Raw genomic sequence first — 27,567 nt, forward strand, 5'->3', positions numbered from 1 at the left:
GACAACGGAGAAGCAGTTTCCTTAGACATCTGAGCCCACCTGGAATGGAAGAAGCCAAAACTACAGCCTTGCTTTAAGAACACCCAGAAGGCTCCAAAGCCCCGAGCCGCCATACTGTGAAAAGCCCATTACATTCCTCTTTAGCTGGAACACCACAGATCCTGTGCATACATAGTGAAGGTGAAACACCCACGCGGGCCAGCCCACAAGGAGCAATTTCCAGAGCCACTTCTGTGTTGCCTGGATGTCTAGTCTCCGCTGCACACCTAAAAAAATGGCCCTGAGCTTTGAGACCAAGTGGGAGTGGACTAGAAAGAGCGAATAGGGTGTTAGGCTGGAACACTGCAATAGCCAATCAGAAGCAAGACTATCTTGAGCTCTTTTAATCACGCAAAAAAAAAAAAAAAAAAAAAAAAAGACAGCCAGGGGTGTGACTAGCAGGAAAGATACACTTTGCCTTGGGGTGTTATAAAATCCAGGAAACTATGAGCATAGGAGGCTTAATAATTTTGAGGTCGCGTTGGACAAATGCAGACAGCAGTTCATTGTGTCTCCATTAAGTCTGTAAATAAAATGTGGCTTCCTAGCTTCCTGGCTTGGGTAACTGCTGGCTTTGGGAACAGTGATTCCGCACGCGTCCTCTAAGCTGTCTTTTTCTCTCTGTGTGTCTCTCCTTGCTCCTCTCTGTCACTCTCCTGACTCGGTTTCCCTGTTCCTTGGCTTTATTCTCCAATATACTCCTTTTCTAAATGAGTTCAAACTTTATCATCCTGAACTCCGGCATCCAAATCTCCTGAACCCAGGAAGGTTCTATGCTCGACGAGTCCGTGATGGTTACTGTGCTGTGGGTTCAATTGGAGAACTTCGCTCAAATGAGACCCAGTTACCGGTCTACACCGACGCTCAGGAGAACTGGATTGTTCCCATGCCTGAAATATATGAATCGGGCAAAAGCCATCCTCAGACTGCCTCTGAATGATGATGCAGTGGGTGGCACCCCAGCAAGGGGAGAACCATGGCACAACATGTGGTGACCAGGAGCTGGGAACCAAGCCTCGGGATGCTTGAGATGTGGCTGAAGGCGAGCCCACACGAGGTACAGCAAATTTAAGAAAAGGAGTGTGGGTGCGTCCCACAAAAGAGCCACCTGAACACCCAGAAAGGAGATTCACATAGCTGCACAGGAGGTCAGAGGGCAACCTGAAAGGAATGCATTTCTCTAAGGCTATACTGGGCCCTGTGAAGTCTCCATGCTTCACAGTTACCCCAGTCTGCTTGCTGGGAGTGGGGGAGTTCTATGGCCTAAAAAGGAAAGGACAGGAAGGAGACAACCTGGTACCATTCCCTCCTGTGACAGCAAAAGCTAGTCAGGGTGTGAGGAGCAGAGTCTGTCACTGCTACTGAGAGTGCAGACTGCTGAAGCTTCTATGGAAATCAGTGGGACGGTTCCTTAAAACTAAACCTAGAATTACCGTAGGATACAGCTAAACCACTCCTGGGCAGATTCCCAGAAGACTCCAAGTCAACGAACCAGAGACACTTGGACATTCATGCTTCTGGCTGCACTCTTTACAACACCCAGAAATGGAGGCAGCAGAGATGCCCAGCAAGAGACAAATGAACAAAGACCTCGGTGAATATACATACAAGTAGAGGTTCACTCCCCTGCCAAGACAAACAAAATCCTTTCGTTTGGATAGAACTGGAGGTCACGAGGTAACCCAGAATCAGAAATGTAACTATTACAAGTTTTCTTTCATATGTAAAGTCTTGATTTATATATGTAAATGAATATACATATCGCCCATAGGTATGCGGCTTTAAGGTATAGGGGGGGGTAATAGGAAAGAGAAAGGGGAACAGTGGGAGAATGGGAGAAACCTATGTGTAATGGAGTGTAGGGGGGTGAGCAAAGTGCACAGTATTCACATACAAAAAAAATCAGTGAAATATATTCTGTAGAAGGCGTGGCTGAAAAGGAATAGACAGCTGTACTGACTAGTTTTGTGTCAACTTGACACAGCTGGAGTTACCACAGAGAAAGGAGCTTCAGTTGAGGAAATGCCTCCATGAGATCCAGCTGTAAGGCATTTTCTCAATTAGTGATCAAGGGGGAAAGGCCCCTTGTGGATGGGATCATCTTTGGGCTGGTAGTCTTGGGTTCTATAAGAGAGCAGGCTGAGCAAGCCAGGGGAGCAAGCCAGTAAAGAACATCCCTCCATGGCCTCTGCATCAGCTCCTGCTTCCTGACCTGCTTGAGTTCCAGTCCTGACTTCCTTGGTGATGAACAGCAGTATGGAAGTGTAAGCTGAATAAACCCTTTCCTCCCCCAACTTGTTTCTTGGTCATGATGTTTGTGCAGGGATAGAAACCCTGACTAAGACAACAGCCAAATTTGTGAAAGATGGAGAAAGAACACAGCTGCAGGCATCCATACTTCGTCTGGTATCTTCCTTACAGAGCTGTAATAAAGACCGTTTGGTAGTGGCATAGAAATGGACAGACCAAAGGCATGGGCTGGAGCAGCTAGCGACAAATCAACACCACTATGGCCACTGGAGTCTTAACCAAAGTGACTCAAACATGCAGTGGACAAAAGGCAGCCTACTCAACTCACGGTAACGGGCAAAACTTGGTGTCCACAAGCAGAGTAGACCCGTATCTTTCACACTGTACAGAAGTCAACTCAACGTGGACCAAAGATCATAATTTAAAACCTGAGATATGGAAATGCCGGAGGAAACGTACTGCTCAAGACACCTGGCAACACAAGAACTCCCTGAAGAGAGCACCAGTGGCACAGTGCAAGGGGCACCACGTGTGACTACGTGAAACTAGAGTTTCTACACAGCAAAAGAAGCCATTAGCAGAACAGACAGGAACCTCAGGGAACCAAGAAAGGCCTCACTGGCTGAGTATTTCAGAAACAGGGGCTCATATCCAGAATCTAACAAATGCAATGTACACGTGTGGTCATGGAACTCGGTGGTTCTCAACCTGTGGGTCTCGACCCCTTTTGGGGGTCAAATGATCCTTCCTCAGGGGCCACCTGTAGTGGCTGCTCCTGGTTGTCAACTTGACTATATCTGGAATGAACTACAATCCAGAATTGGAAGGCTCACCTGTGGTCCTAATCTGGAGGCTGGGAGATACAAGTTTCTGACCTGGATCTTGGCATGGAGATCTTGAGGCACAGTGGCTATGAATCCCAGAAGATTAAAACAGGGAGATCTCTGAGTTCAAGGGATTGAGTTTGTTTCTCTGGACGGAGGGCTTTGTAGCCTGATTTTATTGTTTGTTTGCTTGTTTGTTTGTTTGTTTTAAATCCTGTTTAAAAATATAACATGGGCTGGAGAGATGGCTCAGCGGTTAAGAGCACTGGCTGCTCTTCCAGAGATCCTGGGTTCAATTCCTAGCACCTGCATGGTGACTCACAAGCAGCACCTGGGACAAAGCAAGTCCCAGATCCTGGCGTGGTAGCACACACCTTTAATCTGGGCCACACCTTCTCCTGGAGACCTACATAAGGACAATGGAAGAAGGAAGATTCACTCTCTCTTTTTCGCCTGCTTGCCTTGTAGGACTGAGCAACTGCTAGATCCTTGAACTTCCATTCACAGCTGCTGACCATTGTTGGGAGTTGGACTGCAGACTGTAAGTCATCAACAAATCCCTTTACTGTATAGAGACTACCCATAAGTTCTGTGACTCTAGAGAACCCTGACTTATACACCACCTAAAACCATCAGAAATCTCAGAGGCTTACGATTCATAACAAAGCCAAAATTATAGTTAGGAAGTAGGCCATGAAAATGATTCTGCGGCTGTGTGAGGTGGCCGCGTTGGGAAGCTGAGAGCCATGGATGTAAAGGCACAAGTGCAGGTAAAGGCTTCGAGTTGAACAGGAAGCCAAGAGAGGTGGTGTGGAAGGCGGAGAGGAAGCAAAGGGACACAAGAAACGAGACACGAAACTATTTTGCCCTAGATTCAACTTTGTGACAGCGTCAGGTTTATGATGATGTATGAACCCGACTCTCTGCTGTCGGAGTAGCAAGAATCATGCTTGCAAAATAACCCAGCACGCATTCTTCCTTTGGGGCAGTGATTGTGAAAGTTGGGTTTTCTTTTTCATCCCATTGGCCAACAGTGAGATAGGAAGTCACTGAGAATGTTGGTCACATTGCCTCAGTTAGAAAAGGGATTGAGTTGGTTTCTCTGGACGGAGGGCTTTGTAGCCTGATTTTATTGTTTGTTTGTTTGTTTGTTTGTTTGTTTTAAATCCTGTTTAAAAATATAACATGGGCTGGAGAGATGGCTCAGCGGTTAAGAGCACTGGCTGCTCTTCCAGAGATGCGGGGTTCAATTCCTAGCACCTGCATGGTGACTCACAAGCAGTCAGTCACAGGGGATGTGACTCATCCTGAGTGCCAGGCTGTGCACAGTGCACAGACATACACGCAAGCTAAGCATCCCTATACAAAAATAGAATTAATAAAATCTTTAAAAGAGAAAGGTCTAGTTAATATCGTCTTATTATTTAGCATGTAAATCATGCTGCCGTGTATAGAATATGGACTCTTAGCCCAGAAAGGACTTATAGCAACCCTTAAAACCAGGAGTGTGGTAGAAGACAGACCAGCAATCTGGCCTACATGATAGTGAAGCGGCATTTTGAAATGATTAAAAAAATTTTTTTTTAATTTTCACTTTTCTTTGTTTTTTTCTTTTTTGAATTTTATGTGTGTTGGTGTTTTTGCCTACATATGCGAGGGTGTCGGATCCACAAAACCGACAGTTTTGTGACAGTTCCAGGCAATTGTGAGCTGCCATGTGGGTGCTGGGAATTGAAAATGCGCCGTCCAGCCGAGCAACCAGGGCTCTCAACCATTGAGCCATCTCTCCAGCTGCTAAAATTTATTTTTATTTTTGAGATCTTGAACCTTTTTAACTTGCAGCAAATTCAAGTGTGAATGTACTTCCCATTTGGGAGGATGGTCTGACACACTTTGTTGTGTACTTGTGTATACATGTACACATGTGTGTGTGCAAACATGAGCATATGGATATGTGTGCTGCTGGTTTGTGCCTGCTCCAAACATTGCTTGATGACCTAGAGATGAATGCTCTGGGGGATTCGAAGTATGTCTTTGGTCAGAAATCAAAGTATCTTGTTTCCATTCTTTTCATCCTTCCGTAAAAAGCAGGAAAGTCTTACACTGTGCATTTGCATAGAAAGGCTTAGAGGCTGGCATTGGCTCAGCTGCAGAGCTAGCTATAGGTAGCACCCACGTTAGGCATCTCTTTCTACTATTGTGAAGACTGTCAGTTTAGGATCTGCCCCTTGAAGTCTTAAACCATCAATAAATCAACTCTCCCCTCCTCTCTGGATGGAGAAACCACCCAGGTATGCAGCTTGGTGATGTCTGGTTTTGTTAGGGCCTTGGAGATGGACCTGAAGAAGCCACAAGCTGAACTCCTATTTGCTTCTTCAGCCGGGGAGATCTCTCTGAAAGCTGAAGAGAAGCTTTTAAACTCAGCTCCTTTGGGACCAGAGAGAGAATGGCTCGGTGGTTAAGGGCACTTGCTGCTCTTCCAGAGGTCCTGAGTTCAATTCCCAGCAACCACGTGGTGGCTCACAACCATCTGTAACTTCTGCTCTGGGGGATCCGACTGTCTTCAGCCTCCACAGGCACCTGCATACACTTAGCTTCCACTCACACAGACACAGACACATAAACAATGGAAGTATCTCTTTAAAAACCTCAATTCCTCCGCCATCACCTCAGCAAGGTACTCTGTGACCCCCCACCTCTGGGTTCATGAGCAGAACTGGCTATGAATGTCCCTTGTGGTCTCTCCTTTCCTTTTCCATCTTTGAGGAACCCTGCAGGTGATCTCACAGTTGGCTTGACACATGTGAGTTCTGTTGCAAATGAGGAGTCTTGCTTTTTATTTCTCAGGCTTCTCTCCAGCCGTGAGGGAGGTTCTGAAATGGCTGCTCCTACTGCCCTGACTTTTAAATTAAAGACTTCTGAAGTAAGGAGAACTGTTTATGAGTGAGAACCGAATTAAAGATTACAGTTAAGCAGCCTGACTCACTGGCCACCTGAGGGTGATTCATCGGAAGGGAATATCCATCCAAAGCCGTTATTGTAGTGACCAATTAAGGCTCACCGTGGCTTCCTGTGTCTCAGGTTTCTGCTTGCCAGCCTAGCACAAAGGCTCGGATGTGGAGGAACAGTGGGCCCGAGTGGACGCTTCCATAAGCAGGCACGGAATGACTGTAGATCTCCACTGACGGAGAACCTGCTCAAACTGGCTTGCAACACACTGTCTCTCTCTCCAGCCTGTGGACCTCTTTCTCCTAAGACACCTGGGTCCTGAGGGAATAATCAGAGCACATCATGGGACAACAGAGCATGTTGCGTCAGACTCAACAACCCAGGTTGATTTGAGTCCTGCTTCTCTGTGCTGCAAAGCACAGGCAGGTTGCCGCTCTTCCTTGAGTTTTATTTGCGTTAAACTGAGATACCTGTAGTGTTTGGGTTAGCATGTCTGTGGCAGAGATATTGAGTGTGGAAAGATCTAATCAGCTCTACACACCCTCTGCTCTATTCCTGAACGGGGTTCTCTCGGATGAGCAAGACGCTCACACAGCCTCAAGTTTCAGGCCTCAAAGCTGTCCTGATTTAAATTTAATAAGAAGGTCCAGGTATAAAATCAAGTTGGAAGGAGGTAGACCCCACAAGTCCTTTGCCCCAGGCAATTTGCTGCAGACCGCTTAGATGTCTATGAATAAGCAGACCCTTGGTTTTATTTTTAAGTGGCTCTTGCCACCCCCTACTTATGCCAGAAGTCTGAGTTGTATTTAGTGTTGACTGTACTCTTAGTGAGGTTCCCCAAGCTCCTCTCAGCTTACTCCAGTCTTCCCTTCGCTCCACAAACAGGAAACCGCCTGTACAACAGGAAGTGACGTCACGGGACTTGCAGCTAAGGAGGAAGCACAAACAAACCGGAAACTGAGGAATGAGAGCGGTGGGAGGGGAGAGAGTAGCCATGAGACAACGAGGCAGGGGTGGGGTGGGGTGGGGTGGGGTGGGACAGGAGCAGGGATAAGTTTAAGTGTGTAGGATGCTCAGCAGAAAAAGATGGGCGGGACCACACTGTGATGCTGAACTGGGAGGCGTTTACAATAGCGTGATCTCAGAAAGCTGCTCCAAATCCTCTAGGAAAACGGGCAACCCTGTCTCAGCAGCTAGGTCGGGAGCCCCTGTTCAGGGGCTGTAGGTTTTAGGTTTTGAGAAGGGGGCACCTTGATGTCACTGCATGTTGCACAGGCATATTCTGTGTAACTGTCCTTGTTATGACATGGTTAACTGCTCCATCCTTTGTCATCCCATTTGTCTTTGGATGTTGCTTACGTTTAATGCAAAGGGGCAAAGGCCAGCCTGCAGGTCCAAGGACCACCGCAGCAATTAGAGTGAGTCCACGTTGACGTGAGCCTCTGAATACGCCACTAGTGAGCCAGCAAATGCCTAGGTGTAAGGTTGGGCTTCGTTTGGAACGTTCTCCTTACAGATGAAGAAACCAAGGCTCTATGGCTAGGCAGAGAGACAACATGGAGATTTCACTGTACAATTTCTACTTATTTGTAGGAGAATCCTGATTTTTATGAAACATCTCCAAGTCTGACTCTTCTCATTAACTTTTTATATTTGGAAGGTAACACTTATTGGCTGCACCAAACCAGTTTGCTTTGAGGTGCCAGAGAGTCACCATTGACTTGAGAAATTCCCGTTTTGAGAAAAGCATCAATCCCTCTATTGCCTGTTTATCTGTCCCTTCAGTTTCTTGAGTTTTTACAGTTTTATTCATTTTACCCATAGTACTACCTCTTTCCTAAGACTGGAACTTTCTTCTCGCTCTGTCTTTCTCTGTCCCTCTCTGTCTGTCTGTCTCTCTCTCTCTTCATGTCCTTCTCTGTCTCTCTCTGTGTCTCTGTCTCTGTGTGTCCTTCTCTCCCCCCCCCCACCCCCATCTCTCTCTCTCTCTTTCAGTGTTGGAGCCAGAACCTGAAGCATTTTTCATGCTACATTCCCAACTCTTGAGTTTTTCTACATTTCAACAGTCATGGTAAAGTTGGAGCTGAGCGCCTGCCATGTAAGCAGAAAAACCTGAGTTCTCTCCCAGAATCCACATAAAGAGACTGGTGCGTCTGGCAGTCACTCATAAACAGAGACCAGCAGGTCTCCAGCATTCACTGGCCAGCCGGCCTAATCTAAATGGCCATTCCCAGGCCAAGTGAGAGAGCCTGTTTCCAATCCAAAGCAGATGATCCCGGAAGACTGATACTCAGAGTTGACCTCCAGCCTCCTCTCGTTATTATCATAAACATCTCGAAGCATTTTCAGACAGAAAAAAAGGACAGGAGCTAAACAACCAAGACCATAGATTTTGATGATAAAACATGACTAAAGTCTTCCCCTTCTTCAAAAAGCAAAACCCGTTCATTAAACGTGAGAGATGAATCATAGGAGTTCGTCCACAGTGTTCTGGAGAGCAAGCAAAACAAAGGAGCCCCCATGAGCTAAGGGCTCTCAGACCGAGATGATGACGACATGACGTGGGAACTAGTTGGAAAAGCAGTCTCCAGGCTGAACTCGGGGCTCGCTGACTCAGGAACCCTGAGAGTGGCCAGAGCACCCATGCCCACCACGTCTTCCTGTGAGGTCAGAGTGTGAGTACCACGCTGCAAATGGGACTGCTTCCCTGTGGTGACTGAGTATGAGCTGTCCCCACCAAATGGTTTTCATGTTCCCCAGCTGGAGTGTGGGGGTGGGGCCTGTGGAGCCTTTAAGGGGTGGGGCCTGTCTGGTCAGCGTAGGTCACTGAGGGGGAGCCTTTGAAGGGTCTAGCCTGGGCCCGGTTTTGTGTTCTCTGATCTACCAGTGTGCTGACTACAGCTGGCAAGAACTCACCACAAGCTATGACCCTCTCCAACTAGGAGCTGAAACAAAGTTCTCTGTGTCTGCATCTGCATGTTGGCAGTGTGATGAGACTCTAAGTAGAGCAAGCCATTAAGAAATTCATTGACGCGGGCAGAATTGGTGGGACTCTGCTCATTTTGACCGCAGCTGTTCTGGTAGGACAGGTTTCCGCATTGGCACAGCTGCAGGCTCACAACCCTTAGTGTGCACTGGCGAGCACTGGGACTCCACACCCCCCCCCCCCATGCTGTCTTGAAATTCCATTAGTGGAGCATAACAACCACACTTAGTTTTCAATCTTATCAAAATGCAAATCCAGAAGGTGGTGTTAATGGCTTCATCCGCTGCCGGCCTCTTACACAACACTGTGTGCTTTAGACTCCTATCTGAGTAGACGGGCTGAAAAATATGAAGGGCACTGAGAAAACTGAACTACCTAAGAACTATGTAGAGCAGGGCATAGCAACAGGTACTTGCAATTCAAGCTCTTGAGAAGCTAAGGCAGGAGGATTTTGAGTTTGAGGCTAGCCCAGGCTACATATTGAGGGAGACCCTGTTTTATAAAACAAAAGGAGGGGAAGGAAGGGGAGAAAGAGGACAGGAAGATGAATTGAAAATGGAGGACTGGAGAGACGGATGGCTCAGGGATTTCCCTGTGGCAGCTGCCTGTGGCTCCAGACCCAGACGACATCTCTGGCAGCAGCAGACACCTGCACTCGTGTGTGCATACCCCATCCCCAGAGATACACACGTATATAATTTAAATGTTTAAAAACTTAGAAGAAAAAGAATAAATAGGTTTTGTCATCCAACGTTCACACACACAAAAACACAGGCACACTTTTTTAAAACCCCTAACATTTTGCCTAGTGTATGTCTGTTCTCTTTAATAATTACACTTAGAAGTCTCCCTGGTGACCATGGAGTCTACAAGAGTAAGAGACGACGGCGAAGCAAACAACATACAAAGAGGTCTTCTTGGAAGTCTCTTCAAAACAGAAATGATCGCCCTTCCCGTAATTTTCCCCCACTGCCTGGAGAGTAAACAGATATTGAGTACTTCCATAGCCTTGATCCGTGAGGAGGAGCAGACACCCCCAAACTCATCAACCGCCATGAGTAGCTAATGACATCCCTGGGTCGTTTTGAACAGGAGAGAGAAGCAGGCTGCTATTCTGGGACTGTTTTCATTCCACAAAAACAGATGCTGTTCCAAAAGAGGAGAGGCCACCAGCCTGGGAGCTCAGAAGCCCCAGGACCAGGACCTTAGAGGTGGATGCTAGGCTTGTACTGCCCAGTTTAGCCAGTCATGATGGGCACCAAGACTCTCTCTGTCTTCACGCAAAGAAGTCGCTCCTGTGCCAGTGGCATCGAGACTCCACCTCTGGAAGCCTTGTGCTGGTCCTCAGGCTCCGTGGTATCAGAAGGGTTGCTTTGGTATGCTCTACATTTTGCCAGTGCTGAGAATGGAAGTGGGGTCCCCATGGCTGAGCTGTACCCCAGAGTCTGCAGTTCTTATACCCAAGCAGATGATTTGGGTTAGATTCTAAAAGTAGAAGGGTTGGGATAGAGAGAGATGGCTCTGTCGGGAGAGCACCCGTCTCACCAAGAGAGAAGCCAAGTTCAGATCCCAGCACCACGTGATAGGCCAGGCGTCCTGGTGCAGCTGGTGCAATGCTGCACCTGGGAATGGGGCACCTGGTTATAAGGTGACGGGGGCAGGGGAGGCTGGAGGGTAGAGGTGTATCCCCAGAGTACATGGCCAGCCAGCCTAGCAGAACTATGTTCCATGAGAGACCCTGTCTCAAAAATGAAAGTGGAAAGTAATTGAAGAAGACACTCAAGGAAAACCTAGCCTTCACACTCACATGAACATACACACACACACACACACACACACACGCACAGGCACATGCACAGGTATGCATGCACACGCACACACACACGCACGCACGCACGCACGCACGCACACACGCACGCACGCACACATACACCTATACCACAAAATAAATGTAAATAAACAGGTATGATGGGATACACTTGTAAAGCTGGTACCAGAAAGGCAGGAACAGCAGAAATCACTGGCTGGCCTGCCTGGCCTAATTGCTGAGCTCCAGATGAGACCCTGCTGAAAGAAAGAAAGAAAGAAAGAAAGAAAGAGAGAGAGAGAGAGAGAGAGAGAGAGAGAGAGAGAGAGAAAGAGAGAGAGAGAAAGAAAGGTGGACGATCCTCAGGAGTGATGTCTGAGACTGGCCTCTGGCCTCCACAAGCACCTACGGGAGAGCACACTCACTGGCATGCATGCGCCCCCACATACACTCACATACATAATTGATATAATCTGGAACATGACATAGGGTGGAACAGCCTTCCGGGGTGGCCAGGGCAGAAATTAGTGTCAGAAAAACACTGAGAGAGAGACTGAGAGAGAGAGAGAGAGAGAGAGAGAGAGAGAGAGAGAGAAGGCAATCAGCTCTGCCTTCCCAGACCGTAGGATCCCAGACTGCAGCCTTTCTTGCTGACAGCCTTGGGAGTGTGGAAACACAGGGCCTTCTCCACTCTATAATGCCTTATGATTAAGAAGGAAGCTTTCCTTCCAGGCCCTTAACAGTGAGTAACAATCCCTAGCAACCATAACAACACAGCAACCAGTTACACTACACTCTGCACACATAAGCTGATAGGGGTTTGTGACAGACAGCGTATCCTGCTGTGTCTCCATCCTGACGGCCTGAAGCTGCTCCCCTGCTCCCCACACTCCCAGGGCTCCAACTATGTTCAGCGGAGGAACCGGGACTCAGAGCGTGGTGGGTGTCACAGACAGGGAGGCTGGTGTGAATGTGTCCAGTGGGCTTTACACGGTCCACCTGCAGACACGAATCTGAAGTCGACTTTGGCCCTGTGGCAGTACGGCGGCAACAGTGTGTAGTCTGGACAAGCTATTTTACTGGTTTCCTCACACACACACACACACACACACACACACACACACACACACACACACATGTGCACGTGCAGTTTATATTCTTTTATGTGTACTTGGTATTTTATGAGAAGGTTGGGCTTTGTGGTAATGAACAATCAGGGAGACCAATTGATTGTTGCCCTGATCAATTGATTATTGCCTTGATCAATCAATGCTTTGGACCCATCCTGAGCTGCAGTGGGGTTCAGGACACTCTTAGGGGGAAAGGCTTGGCACACACTGAGTTTTCCATAGTAGGAGGGCACATGTCCCACCAAGGGAAACACGGCTGGGATAAGGGAAAGCAAGAGAAAGATACTTCATTTCCATGGTGCTATCTGCCTTTTTTTCTCCTGTATTTTTTAAGACAGAACCCCAACTAATTGCTCTCTAAGCCTGGCAGCCATGTGGCTTCTCCCGTGTACCTGACCTTCCGTGTGATCTCCCCAAAGCTTGCTCCTGTTGCTGAATTCCTAATTTGTCTCCATTTAAGCTTCCTGGACAGATAACACTGATCGTGGAGACAAGGAGAGCGTCTCTCCTGTTAAAATAAATCTATCAGGGTTTTCCTTTATCATATCTATTGTACATCATTATCATTATTAACTTCAGCTTTTACAAATAAACTGCCGTTTGCTCTTGAGCCCAGAGAGAGCCATCTGTGCTGATTTAATGTGGTTCTGGCTGAAGGCATCACCTGGGGTGAAATAACTTCTCAAGGTCTTCCCAGGGCCCCTGTGGAGAAAAGAAAGACTTCCAAAAATATGCATATTTCCGCCTGAGACAAGCAAACACAGAATCCGCGCCTTTGAGCGTGCCGTAAAGATTTGTAGGTTGCTACTGCCCTCTTGTGGTCAATAGCCAGATCTGCAAGCAAAAACTAAGCAATCAAAAGCCATTAGGGTTAGAGTTGGGGTCAGAGTGCAAAGGGATGTTGGCATATAAATTCTGCACAGTTACAAAGCAGCAGCATAGAAAATTATTCCAGTAAGTCATATGACATCCACCATGACCCAAGTCCACATTTAAATCAAAATTCTCAGATCATATACTGGGAGTTGAGCTCAGTCAGTCTTCCTAGGACTCAGAGATGAGCAGGAGACACAGATGCGGTCCGCCCCTGCCTCAGTGTCCTCTGCACTCATCTCTATTCTGTTGCATGCAGGGGCTGCCCCATTGACCCTGCCCCCACGCTCGCTGGATCAGTACCAACTGCACAGTCAGAAAAGAACCCAGGAAGTGGACTCTAAACCCCAGGAGCTTGACACCAGTCTAGCTAAGAATTCCAATCTCCCACACTCCAGAGCACAATCTAGACACTGCTGGCTGTGGGGTAACCTGGGCTCCCCAGACAATCAGGGTGTCCGAGCCAGCTTGTTGGGTCTTTCTTTTGTCGGTAGGCTAATGCCCTAAGTTTTTTCCCAGCAAAGGGTTAAAGAAAGAGTCTACAGGCTCAAACTGTGGGTTAAAAGTGACTAGTGAATATTATATATATTATCCACATGCATGGATCCTTGTCACCCTTTGCAGCCAAGCATTGGTGTTGACAGCAGTGACTTGTGGTACCCAGCAGTGCCCCATGAATTGTCCCCAGAGGGAGATGACAACAGCCTGCCACTGCAGTGCATGACGATCCTGGCCTTTCCCTCTGTGCTGTGCTGAGACACAGTGAAGTTCATCGTTCACATTGTGACTGTGGTGATTTACATCTTTCTTTTTTTCCCTCTGTGTTTAAGTAACTGAAATGCCAGCAGGCACGTGTGGATGTATTTTATTTGTATGTTTGATTAGTCACACTATTAATGACTACTGTCTGTGTTAGTTGACAGATGAGACTTAAAAAAAAGTATTTGTATGAGAGAAATCATATCAATGGATGATAAAGTAACAAGTATGTATATAATTAATAAGTAATTTTGGAGTCATTTTGCTAGAAAAGGCTGTGTGCCTCGTTGGCTCTAAGGGAAAGTCTTTGGTGCAAGATTCCTGACACAATCAAAAGCTGTCCCCATCTCTAATGTTGGTTAGGCTTGGGGTCAGAGTGTACAGGGATGTTGGCATGTAAAGTCTACACACACTTCACAGTTACAAAGCAGGGTAGCCCAGAGAGAGGATTCCAGCCCAGGGGGAAGAGAGGTGACACGGGCTCTAAACAAGCTACCTCACAGAGCACATATTACCCGCAGGTACCTGTCTGTAAGAGGGATAAAGCCATGTGAGCGACTAAAGGTAACGTGGAATAGGGTTGGCGTGCTGGCTCTGCAGCTGCCACGAAAGCCCACGGCCCCAAAGATTTGTGAGTTTATAAAGCAAATGACTTTGCAAAAAAAATTCATTTATTTTTTTTTTGATGATGCTTACACTCAAGAAAGCAGTTTTTAATGTTCCTAAGAAGCAGATGCTAAGCTGCAGGCACTAAGCAGCAATTGCTCTCAGAAAGCCGTAAAGCCCGACTTCTTTATTATCTTTACTGTTAAATGAGCAGAGCAAGAGACAAGCGTCTCCTCCATTAGCAAAGTAAATACAACATCTGTGCAGGGGTAGAGTCAGGACCGACCTCCTCCTCCTCCTCCTCCGCACAAGGCTCGGCACGGGGCTCGTTGTCTGGGAGCAATAATTGACTAGCAGGTACTGAGCGTTGTATCTCAGATCTAAAAATTGAGTCAGATCTGGACTATAATGTTGAAATCCTACCCCCTTTTTGTTTTTCCTTCTTCTTTCTTCCTTCTCCTTCCTCCCATGCTTCCTTGCTCTTTTCTTTCTCCCTCCCTCCCTCCCACCCCCTTTTCTTTCTGGAGGATCTTTAATTTAATACTTATTTGGAAAAAATGAATGACGATTGTCAAATGAACCGGAGAAGACTCCTTTGGGCCTCGATTTGGACTCTCTGCCTTCACTTCACACCGGGAAAGCTGAGAACGTTGTGTCCCTCTCAGAGGCCAGCCCAGGGGTCAAGGCAGACCAGCGCCGCTGAGCACCTTCGTGGCCCATAGGTTGACTGCTTTAATGGTTTTGTTGTTTGGCCATTAAAATCGTATTGAATCTTTACTGCTCTTCTTACAAATAACCAAAACTAATTCTAGCTGTACGTGGACAGAAACTTTAAAGGAACCAGTGTCTTCCTGTTTCCTACATTGGTGGCAGAGGCAACTTGTGCTAAGAGGGTCTTGTGCAAACAGCTTTGACCTTTGGAAGGCTAGCCCTGTCTCCACAGACAAGAACTGACATCAGCATCCTCCGAAAACAAAGTTTATAGCTTTGTTAAGAGACTGTATGCTCAGGACTGGGGTGCAGCCTAGCATTTGCCAAAAATGCTTGATGCCCTGGTGTCTGCAAGGGTTTTAATGACTTAAAAACAACTACCAAACAAAGGCTGAGGGGGAAGAGGGTGGAGAGAGATCTCAGCAATTAAGAGCACTTGCTGCTTTTGCAGAAGACCCAAGTTTGGTTCCCAGCACACAAGTTTGATGCCCTCTTGTGGCCTCTGATCACCAGCACACACACAGACAAACGGACACACAGACGTACGCACAAACTAAAAATGACATAACTAAGTTTAACAATTTCACGTGGCTCAGCTGGCACGGAAGCCTCTGGTTGTAAGCTGCACCAGGTTTGCCTGAGTGATGTCCCCAACTTTCCATCAAGAATTTCCACCCAGCCCCCAACCTTCCTTGCTGAGATCTCGGTGAACACCGCGTCTTGACTCTTCCCCATCAGTTTGAAGGGAGGACTCTCTCTTCCCCATCAGTTTGAAGGGAGGACTCTCTCTTCCCCATCAGTTTGAAGGGAGGACTCTCCGCCCAGCGGTGTGAGGAATGCATAGCCGGTGCCTTAACTTGCTCCTTTCCATCCTCTTAAAGGTAAATAAATATCCAGCTTAGCTTAGTCCTGCGTCTGCGCTTCTGGGTTCTCTTTGGATGAGATTTAAGCATTTAGTATTTAAGGTGACTTTAAGTAAAGCAAATTCCCTTCCTTACTGTGGGTGGGCCTCTTCCACTCAGGGAATGTCTTACAGAACAAACATTGACTTCTGAAGCAGAAAGGCCTTAGGAGACTGTCCAGCTGATGGACGACCTTTGAACTTGAGGTGCAGCATCAGGTCTTCCCAGGCTGCAAGCTAGCTGTCAGGCAGCCCTGCAGGCTTGCCTGTCCCTCTGTCTCCCTTTCCTTTTGTTTCTCTTTGTCTGTCTCTCTGTCTCTGTTTCTCTCTCTTCCTCTCTCTCTTTCTTTTCTTCTCCTTCTCTCCATCTCTCCCCCTCCTCTTCCTTTCCATATATAAATGAGACTTATACTGTTTAGATTTTATAGAAAATCCTAATTAATAAATACAAAACTCATACAAAAGAAATAATGGCTATTCATGAAGTCCCTGAAGGAGGGATCTGTATGCAAACATGCATTGATGATCAACTAGTTACAGACTTTCTATAGCAATCAGCATTGCAAACTCCCTAAGACAAAGAAAACACACATCTTCATCTCCACTGAGCCCCTGACAAGATGATGTTTTGTCTGGAAATACTGTTCTCATGGGAACACTTGTAGAAGTCCCTTCATCTGGCTGTGGCTCTAGTCCCTTCTATCCCGTGTCATCTGGATGTCGATGCAGGTCCTGCAGCATCTGAAATGTCAAGGCCTGTCAGAGTCTACAGTCAGCTGTGGTTATAGAAGCAGCCTCCTCTTTCTTATCATGGAAACAACTCGAAACCTGAGATCACAGGGTCTGTGCTCGGAGCCAACCCTGGGCTGACTTGGCAATCTTTGTGTTCTCTGTGAAATTCTGTCTTTTGCAAACATAAGAACTATTGTAGGAGGACTGAATGTGACCCTGACTGCCCCAAGATCTCATCTCTTCACGTGTGACTAGGACTGCCCCCCCAAGCCCCCCACTCCTTCCCATCCCACCCCTGTCCACTGCTGTTCATTACAAAGAAAATCTAACCTGTCTGCATTTGTCCCTTCCTTGCCTACCAGGCTTAATACTAACAAAACACACGAGGCATGCTTCTGCATAGCAAGACACTCATCCCTCTCACCACCACCTGTGTAATCTCCCCAGAATCCACATTTTCAGAGGCCGTATCGAGCTCTGTGGTCTCTGAGTGGACCTTGCTTTGCAGCCAAAATCCTGGGACAATCTTTTCAGTCCTGTCACTCTGAGGGACAAAGTAAGGATTCTGTTCAAGATAAACCAGGGCTGTAAACCCTCTTTCCCATCCCCCTCCCTCCATCTCCCCCTCCCTCCATCTCCCCCTCCCTCCATCTCCCCCTCCCTCCATCTCCCCCTCCCTCCATCTCCCCCTCCCTCCATTTCCCCCTCCCTCCCTTCCTCTTCCCTTCTCTCCCTGGCTCCCTTCTCCTTTCCTGCCCTCCTCTCTGTTTTGATTTTTGAGACACTGTTGCATGTATACTAGGCTGGCCTTGAACTCCTGACCCTCCTGCCTCCACCTCCTGAGTGCTGGGATTAGGGCAGGGTGAATGCACCTGGATAATATATTTTTTTTCTCAGACCCAAAGGTCTTCATTTTCACCAGCTAGGTGTCTGTGAGATTTTGAGAATAGTCCCATGTCTGGTCCACCATGCTGCTTGTTCAAGTACATTTGCCCGACATGGGGAGACTGATACCCAATCCCACTTTGTCCCAGTGGCAAGAAAACCAAGACAAGGTCTTCCAGATGAGTAGTACATTGGTGGGACCAACAGCACCCTAAGCACCCCTGGCTCCTTCCTCCACATGCAGACATTAGGACGTTTGTTCTTACAGGCGTGAGAGCGCAGGCAGCCAGTAGAAACTACTCTGAACGTTACTTTCCTTTTCCCAGCAGCATGCAGTGGGGTCTTCTCTCCTTATGCTGGACAACATGCCCCCCCCCCCCCCGCAGTAAGTCCTGGGCAGCCTCACAACCACAAGGGGGCGATGTCTATTCTCTACAGAGTGACAAGCTTCTCAATGGGATGTCCAGTATGAAGGCCAAAGAGCATTGTCCCAGCTTCATACAGCAAGAAGGACACTGCACTCCTGCAGCAGAGGAGGAGTCCTGGCTTCAAAGGGCTCAGCAGAGTCCAGCAGTACAGCGAGTGTCACAAGCTGAAGGGACCCCAGGATGGTCAGTCTACCATATCAAACCATGCCCTTAGCATTGTCTGCCTCCTAACACCCCCAAATGAGGGACACACCCAGGAAATGCACCTGAACCCCACTTCAAAACAAACTCTGTCCCAAGCTGTATTCCTTCTCTTAGAGCTACCCCGAGACTTGATAACTTCCTTTCAAAGTAAATAAGAAACTGAAGCTCAGTTGCCTTCTGGGACCAATCAAAAGCCATATTAGTTCTTTCTCTTCCTTCCTTCCTTCCTTCCTTCCTTCTTTTCTTTCTTTCTTTCTTCCTTCCTTCCTTCCTTTCTTTCTTTCTTTCTTTCTTTCTTTCTTTCTTTCTTTCTTTCTTTTTTTTTCTTTTTTTGGTTTCTTCGAGACAGGGTTTCTCTGTGTAGCCCTGGCTGTCCTAGAACTCACTCTGTAGACCAGGCTGGCCTCAAACTCAGAAATCCTCCTGCCTCTGCCTCCCAAGTTCTGGGATTAAAGGCACGTGCCACCACTGCCCAGCAGCCATATTGTTTCAAGAACTGAGACCCAATAGAATTGGAAGCCAGGTCTTATCTCGAAGGCCCCACTCTCTGAGAAAAGCAAGGGCATGGAGGTAACTAGACTTCATCCCAGACACTTTCTAGACCCTCACACATGTGGTTCATCCCAGAGAAGATTTGAGTACATAAGCACACCTGTGCCCTTCTGCTGAGGTGCCTTTTGTCCACAGGCAAAAAGGATGTCGTCGGGTGGGGAGGAAAGGCTTTCTGAATTATCGTAAGCTCCTGGTGGTCACTGTTGAACCTACCCCAGCCACAGCAGAGACAGAGGAACGTGGCACCGGGTCTCTGAGAAACCCTTAGCCTGGTCACTGTACCTCCCGTATGCTAGATGGAGGCCAGAGGATACAAGACAGGAAGAGCCCCCGAAGTTTTGGTATAGGACCTGGCTGATTTTTCTCTTGGAGTTAAGATTTCTCTCTCTCCCTCAGCCCCTGGAAAGCAGAGGACCTAAGCCAGTCTCGTACTCCCTATGGTCACAGGGACTGTAGAACAGCAGGGCCAAGGGACTGAAAGTCTTTCTGGGTAGGATGAACCAGCTTGCTAAGTCCACCTTACCAGGCTCCATTCAGGAGAGAAGCATTTGGAAGAAGCCAGGCAATGAGCAGATGCCCTCGCTGATGCTATACTCCTAGAAAGGACCGTGAAATGAGAGTCCATTGCGGGTGTGTATTCACAAATACACATGTGAATTTGCAAAGTGGGGAAACCCTAATGGATGGAATTTACTTTAAACTGGTGGGACTGGCGTTTTCTGCAGCCAGGAAGAATAAATAAGACTTTGAGCTAGAAATGTCGGATATAAAAGCCATATTTATTTTTATCCTAAACATGTGGACTTACTATTTATTCTTATTTTGGCTTACTGGCTTTCAAGGGGTCAGTTAAAGCATTTTTCACATACAAATTTCCAGTGTCACTAGGAGAAAGAAAAACACGGTCCTAAAAATAGAACAGAGAGAGTTAAAATAGAACCGACAATGTCTACCCTCTGTGGGGGAGTCGCATCGGGTTCCTAGTCAGTAGCTGATAGCTCCCGTGCTGGTGACTTCCAGGTCTGCATGGACAGCATCTTTAACCCCACAAATCTCCACTCAGCATCTAACCCCACCCCCACCCCCAGTGCTGAATTCAGCCTGGGCATGGAGGGGAAGGCTGTCCCAGGTCACAGACAAGAGCACAGTAGGGCTTAGTGAATTGAAAGAATCTAGAGCCAGCCTTGGTGGTTCATGAGTATAATCTAAGCACTGGGGAGGCTGAGGTAGTTCAAGGCAACCTGGACTAAAGCATAGTAGGATACTGTCTTAAAGTAAATTAAAATAAAAAATAAAATAACAAAAAAGGGAAGAGACAGCCATCATTATCTTTGCCGTCATTATTGCAGTGACTGTAGTTATCATAATCTTCATCATCATCATCGTCATCATCGTTAGCAGCAGCAGCATGGCTCAGTGGCTCATCCCTGTACATCCCAGCTACTCAGACTAAGGCCTGCCTGGGCTAAAGAGCTCAATACCAGCCTAGGCAACTCATCAAGACTTTCCTTCAGGAATACAGAGAGCTGGGACTGTAGTCAGGTGGTGGAGCAATTGCCTGGTATGTGCAAATCTTTGGGTGTCATCTCCACTAGGGAAAAACAAAAGAAACGAACACACACACACACACACACACACACACACACACACACACGTCACATACACATAACCTTTGAAGGGTGAGACAGGAAGATCACAGTTTGAGGCCCATCAGACCTGGTGCTTCACAGACAAAAAGGGAAGGAAGAAAGGAAGGAGGGATGAGGAGAGGGGGGAAGGGAAAAGAGAGTAAGCAGGGGAGGGGGAGGGTGACAAAAGGAGAAAGAGAGAGGGGTGAAAGACTAAGGGACGAGGGAGGTAGGGAAGAAGGGAAGAGGCCCAGGGTAAGAAAAGATGAAGTAACATGCCCCAAAAGCAACTTGATTCTTTTAAAATTGAGTTTGGGTATCTCCGACTTGTCCACCTAATACTGAATGAGGAGGTCATGGCTGCAGCTCTCTGCTGTGAGGCAGGGGGATTAGGCAGTGCAGAAAGGCTTCTAGCAAGCAAACTGGCTGGGGTGGGGTGGAGGTGGGAGCCACAATTAACAAAGCAGTAAAGCCATGCTTGGGCTCAGACAGAGCTCAGACCCTGGTTCTTGCTCCCACGGGACCTGACTGCTAAGCTCTAGGATGCAGGATGAGAACAGATAAGTACTAGGATGCAGGATGTTAACTGCTAAGCAGGATACAAAACATAGCTGATACGCACAAGGATGCTGGATATAAAATGCTAAGCTCTAGGATGCAGGATGTGAATCTCTAAGCACTAAGATGCTGGATATAAAATGCTAAGCACTAGGATGCAGGACATGACTGCTAAGCGCTGGGATATAGCACAAGAACAGCTAAGCACTAGGATGCAGGATGTGAACCTCTAACGCTGGGATGCAGGATGAGAACATCTAAGTGTTAGGGTGCAGGACATGACTGCTAAGCACCAGGACACAGGAGGGCCTCCATGGTCTTCTCCCTGACACTCTTCAAGAAGCTCAGCATGGCAGTACCCCCAGTGCCCCTGTCTTCCAAGGCATGGGGTGAGGGATTAGTTAGCCCCCTGCTCCTGGCCCTGGTGGCAGCGGAGATAATGTATCTGGCCACGACATTGATGTGGTAACTGCGCAGCTCTCCCAGGGCCTCCACACACTGGTTATAGGCCATCAGGCAGTCCCCAGGACCAGAGGCCAGTATGTAGTCTCTCAGAGAAGGAGCTACGTGGAGATCTTCCAGGAAAGCCTTATGGGAAGGCGGCATGTAGTCCCTCATTCTGTGTAGAAAGCCAACTGAAAGAAACAGCCGGGAGAAATACGTTAGCTCGAGGCAGACATTTGGGAGGGTTTGCCCACTGTTCCAAACACTCAGGTACCAGAAATGCTTGATAGGGCTCTCCCTCAGCCTTGTCGGGCTTTTGTTATAGCTGCCAAATGCTCAAATGTTCATTTCTGGTTGTTGACAGGAGACACAGGGGAGAAAAAGAAGCAAACATCTCTCAGATAATAAAGTTGGACAGAAATCTACTGCTCCGTGTGTATGACTGATGTGGTATTCCCTGCTGAGGACTAAGAGACGAGTCTACACGCACACACACAAACACAGAACACTCTGGTGAATTCTGTTTGCTAGATACTTATAAATGGGGGGCGGGCAGGGGGGCAGGAAATGGAAGTTACTGTGCACGTAGAGACGACATTGGTAAGCAGGTATTTTAGTAAAAACCCAGAGAAGCCGAAACACTGAAAACTCAGTGTTTTCTTGAAAACCATTACACCTTTAACTGTTGTTGTTTGGGTTAGGTTTTGTTGTTGTTGTTTGGTTGTTTGGTTGTTTGTTTGTTTGTTTGGTTGGTTGGTTGTTGAGAGTCAGTGACTAAAATCAAATGCTGAAACCCAGAAACAACCCTGACTGTTCCAGAGAACAGGTTCGTGCCAGAGAGTTTTAATTCTTTTTGGTTCTGATCCAAATTAAAGTTTGGTAGCAATATTTTTTTTTTTGGTAGTCATTAAAGGATAGCTCTATGCTGCCAGAAAAATCAATAACAACTATTTTAAAGGCTTCAAAGCGATGGGCTCCCTCGCCTGGTCCACATAGATTCAGTGGGAGGCTGGGCCATTTCATGGGAAAGGCTTTAGCAGAGAAGTTCAGCACTATCACTTGCTGCTCCAGACTGGCCTTTCAATGTGACATTATCACCTCATTGTAGAAAGGGGAATCTGCGGATAAAAGACCCCAGCCAACAGGACAGTGAACAACCCAGGTCACAGGACTGTTGGAAGACCCTAATAAGATCCGATGCCCCAATACTGACTAACTCAGTGTAAGAGAGGGCACATGCACACAGCTGCCTGCTGGCTTAGGCAAGGATAAACTTCAGGACATTTTCATTTACACCCGTCTTTATCAGTTGCTAGAGATGTCTCCCTAGTCTACCTCGCTGTCCCATCAAAGCATAGGTGAGATCAGACTGCTGCTCACCACTTTCCTTGCAATGCTCAATGCCCAGGAACTCATCGAAGGCATGAAGCACGGAGCTCTGGGCTGCACTTCCTCCAGAGTACTTCAGAGGCTCTGTGGCAACACCTTCATAGACCAGCCCCACAGGCATGGCTGGATTGTCCTTCCACCTAGACAGGAGCAATAATAATAATAATGAGGAGCACAGGGGAAGGGGAGGGGGAGGAGGAAGAGGAGAAGGAGGAAGAGGAGGAGGAGGAAGAGGAGGAGGAAGAGGAGGAGGAAGAGGAGGAGGGGAAGAGGAAGAGGAAGAGGAAGAGGAAGAGGAAGAGGAAGAGGAAGAAATAAAAAGTGTGAATGAAGCTTGCTAGAGTATCCAAGGAAGTATTAGATTGACTTCATCTTTACACCACGTCATGGTGGAGCCTTTTTCTGCCTCACTTAAAGGAGAAGCAAGGGTAGGAACTTTACTCATTGGTCTTACAATGCTTTAAACAGCTCTGTCACAGGCGTGCACCTATTACATCACCACCATTGACAGGACAAGATAAGGGATCTGAGAAAGACCCCGACCCCTCTGCTCATCACAAACACTGTGGCCTGACACTGGTAACCCCACCACTACAGATTCCCAATTACACACAAGCACACCCAGACACTTAACTGTTATTCCCCATAACACTTGGAAATGTTCGAGGTGTTAAACTTGGCTTGGCTTTTAATGTTCCGTGAGAACCATTATTAAGCGGTTTGTCACAGCAGTGATGACAAGCATGATGATGGAGAGCGGGGTTGTAACCAATGTTGTGGGCACCAGAGCCTATGGGCGGCTGGAAGAAGAAAGCCTGGGGCTCCTGATCACGCGTGAGCTTCACAACCCTCTCTTTCCCCCTCTACCCTTCCTGTGTCCCTCATTTTCTGCTCTCTCTCTCTTCTGTTTACCCTCCATGACTTGACCTAGTCTTGACTTGACTGAAGCCTAGGGGAGCACAGCATGAAGCCCAGTGGAGCACCATGGCACACCATGCAGACACCTGCAGTGCTCACATACATACACGAGCATACACTCACTCTCTCACCCCGACCACTTGACAGTAGATAGGACCAGGCAATTTTTACCTTCTTTCCTAAAGAATCAAAGACTTGAGCTAAGTTCCCAGACCCCCAGCATTCCAGGAACACACACACACACACACACACACACACACACACACACATGCATCTCTAAGTTGCAGTCTACTTTTCTTTATCCCATAGATGTCTACCTTCGCCAAGAAGCACATTGACCTCTTTTGCCAGCAAGCAAACCAGCCCCTGGTTGACAGGGCAAGTAGCAGGTTTACATGGCTGTTTCTGCTCCCTGTCAATCCAAGCCTTGTGTTCAGGCTAGCTCCCCCCACCTGCATCCTAGACCTTTCCCCAGACTCTGCTCTGAGGCTGCCAACACAGCAAGTGGCCAGGTTGCCAGATTTGGTGGCTGTTTAAAGTCAACCGATTAGTGAATTTCAATGGTAACCAACTGAGGAAGTCATGTTCAGAAAAGAGATACAGCATAAGAAAGAAGAAGAAAGGATACACAGGTAGAAGGGAGCGTCACACAAACTGTGGGACAAGGTCTCTATTCTGGGCAGATACAGAATCTAAGCTCTACTGTGCATTGGTTGCTAGCCCTGGGTTAGCACATGGGACCTCTCAGAGCCTTGGCTCCCTTGTCTGAGTAGTGTTAGTATAAACTGAAGTTCCAGGTGGCGCTGGGGTGTGTGGGAGGAGGGAGGGGGAAGCCATGCCTATGTTAAAGATTCTACAAAACTGATTGATCGTGGAGAGTTGGAAAGTTTGAAGATCCAGAGTCAAACGACAATGGGCTATCTTTAACTCCGTCCTGCCTGACCCAGTATCTTTGATGGTTTGGAATGTATTGACCTAGTAGACAACAGGCTTCCACTACCCGTCTGCATGTGACTATGTACAGAGTTCTTGTTTGCTGTAACTTGCCTGCCTGGGGCCCCCACCAGTGTTCTCAAAAAACCCCTTGATTGGTAACTTGCTTTGCCCTTGAGCTATGAAAACTCCTTCATTTCCCCAGTGGAACATGTTAATTTGGGACAACTGGAATCTGTGTTTCTGGGCATTAATATTTGGCCAAAGAATAAACTAACTCTTATTCCTTTGAGATAAGAGCTATGTTTGGCATTGACATTCATACTTAGCTTATGGGTCATTGTAAGATCCGACTCAAATACTATTTGCCAGGTGTCTGGAGCACATTAGACATTCGGTAAGCACCAGCTATTTATTGTTCTAGCAACCCTGGAGGCTAAGAATGCCTGCTGCCACTCTCATCTCTCAGCTACAGTGCACAGCCTTTCTGACCCTCAGTTCCCCTAGTCTGTAGGGGAATCTGCTTCTTGCACCTGTTCGAGGATTTGAATGGAATCCAAAGAGGCCTGTGAACAACCCAAAAACAAATATAAGAGTTCGGGGCTAGAGAAACTGTAGAATGGTATTTTATGAGCAAGTGATGTTGCAGACATGACGACGGTGTGGATAATGGACCTGGTCCACACCAGCACATGGGCTGCAATCTGTGTCCAGAGCGGCCAAGGGCACGCACATGTTTCTGTTTCTCTGTGACAGGCGTCAGGACCCACAGGCTGTATACTCTCCACCTCTCCCCTCATCTTCAAGATGGTTGACATTCATCTCCATCTCGGCATCTTCCCCTTGGGTCCACCTCTGATGCTTTCTTTGTAATCTTGTTCTCTGCCACCCTACCCCACTCAGGAGGGGTACTGACAACCTGCAGCCCCAAACAGGACTGTGCCACTCAGAAAGGAAGGCAGCACTGCCCACACTGAGAGTCCTCCACAATGGCAGGCATCCTCCTTCTCACATACATCTAAGTCTATTCTTCATGTCTGCTCCCTCCTCCTGTCACAGGAACTGTTCCCTCCTCTTACAACAGGAATCTTCTTCTGAGAGCACTCCATTGCCTGTGACATCTGTTCCCATATCACTGGGGATGTGGTATTTCTAGATATCAGTAAACAAGATACCTGAGCCACCACACCCAGTGGTCCCTCCCTAGCAGCCCGCATCCTACCCGGCATTGCTTCATGCAGCCTCTAGTTGTAACACATACTGTTGGATGTTTGCTTTGATTCGGTTTGCTTTGTCAATACCTTCTCCCCATCCTGAAGTCACAGGCTCCACAAGGACCACGTGACTGCTTTTCTTTACTGCTGTTTCCAGCACATACAGTGGTGTCTAGGATGTGGTAGGCCCTCACTATGGATTTATTGGAAGGAAGGAAGGAAGGAAGGAAGGAAGGAAGGAAGGAAGGAAGGAAGGAGAAAAGAGCTTTTCAGTCAGTACGGCACAACCAGTGCTTAAGGGATCTATCAGATATGACAAATGCCAAGGACGTCATCAGGCAATGTCCTTTCAGCACTCGCTGGAGTGCCTTCGCCAAAGCCAGCCATGCTGAAGGTGATGCAGAAAACACCAGCTCTGAGGTCAGATGATGAACTTGGGTCTGTTTTTACACCCCATCCCCAGCAGCACTGGGAGACACAACTGCCTCTTTCTCCACGTAGGGCTGAGCTGCCATTTGTAAAGGGATGGGGCCATTTTAAATTCTGGCCTCTACGGTAAGGTTATTTTTAGACCTGCTCCTGGTGTATTTCTAGCAATCCCAAGGAAAGAGGAAGTTAAGGCAGACAACAAAATGAGGCGATGTTTCCCTGCAGAGCAACCTGGGCCCCCCGTTCCTGGCCTCTCTGAGACCTGTGGCAGGCTGGGAACTGGAGGGAATACATCTCATTTCCACAGGACATCCACTCTTAAATAAAACTGTGTTTTAAAGAAGCAAATGAGAAACTCGGGATAGATGCAGAATAGCGAGGCTGACATTTTAAAGAGAAGTCTACTGGAAACTCCCAACAATCCAGATGTTTGTTGAAACTACAGCTACATTTAGGATCTTGTACAGCCACTTAGCGGCACAGTAAACAGTCTCAGCATTTGAAGTGGAGGGATGGCCTTTATGCCAAATACCAGATAAAAAGTGTCATTGCCCGGAACTTATGTCGATGCAAACAAAGTCCCCTTCTGGTTCTTATCAAGTCTCTGCCAAGAGGAAGTAGAAATGATTCCTTTGAAAGACACTGGAGGGTAGGATTCTAAAAATAGCTCCCCAAGGTTCCCAACCGAATTCCTAGGACTCTTAATACTATGAGCTGTTCCGGTCACCATGATATATTTATTACAGGACAGGGCAGGAGGACTTTTCAGATGGGATTAAGGCCACTGATCAGTTTAGCTTTAATGTGGGAATTTCCCTGACTCATCCGACTAGATTGAGCACAGCCACAGGAGCCCCTTTAAGAGAAATTTCCTCTGGCGGTAGTCAAGAGAAAAGTCAGGAAAATGTGTAATTCTAGAAAAATGCCAAGTGCCAGTGCTGTGTCAGGAGTCAAATTGGGGACATGGTGGGGAGAGGCAACAGAGGACCTAGCAGGCCAGGAAAACTCTAGTCTGATACTTGCAAGGAAATAAAATTTTCAGTTCTAGACACACACGTACACGCACACATGCACGAATGCACACTTTAGTTTTTCTCCCAATGGGACTTGGCAGTAATGGTAATAGATTCGGCATCTGGTCTGTCTCTTGCTGTCTCCAGGCACAGCTTGGATGCTTCTGATAACATCACCGGCACCTCCAAGTCAACAAGACACAAACGTTCAAAAGTGAATCGGCTCTGTTGGTTGGTGAATTGGATGGCAACCTGGTTAAAGCTTGTCAAGGTAGAAATAACTGGGTGAAGACATGTGCTTGATGGAGCAGGGGGCATGCGAGGTAGGCAGACAGACAGAGAAGTGTATAGCCGTGAGACAAATCAAGGGTACCTGCTACCACCATAGCAAAATACTTCAAGCTG

At 47.5% G+C, this 27,567-nt stretch overlaps 1 protein-coding gene across 6 annotated transcripts in view; it reads right to left on the minus strand.

The window, feature by feature from the left end:
• Positions 1-19,396: 19,396 nt before the first annotated feature.
• Positions 19,397-27,567, minus strand: part of Ido2 (indoleamine 2,3-dioxygenase 2) — a 44,523-nt gene continuing 36,352 nt past the window's right edge. For 4 of the 6 annotated variants that reach the window (XM_006509046.4, NM_145949.2, XM_006509047.3 and 1 more), the window contains 2 exons: positions 22,647-22,795; positions 19,397-21,457 (listed from right to left, as the gene is read on the minus strand). In XM_006509046.4, coding sequence (XP_006509109.1) covers positions 21,108-21,457; positions 22,647-22,795 — 499 coding nt within the window. In that variant the 3' untranslated portion in view covers positions 19,397-21,107. Of the gene's footprint in view, positions 21,458-22,646; positions 22,796-22,903; positions 27,425-27,567 lie in introns of those variants that run through there. The other 2 variants (XM_030243378.1, XM_011242131.3) reach the window with 2 other exon arrangements.

Source organism: Mus musculus, chromosome 8 (genome assembly GCF_000001635.26).
Source record: "Mus musculus strain C57BL/6J chromosome 8, GRCm38.p6 C57BL/6J".
Lineage (NCBI taxonomy): Eukaryota > Metazoa > Chordata > Mammalia > Rodentia > Muridae > Mus > Mus musculus.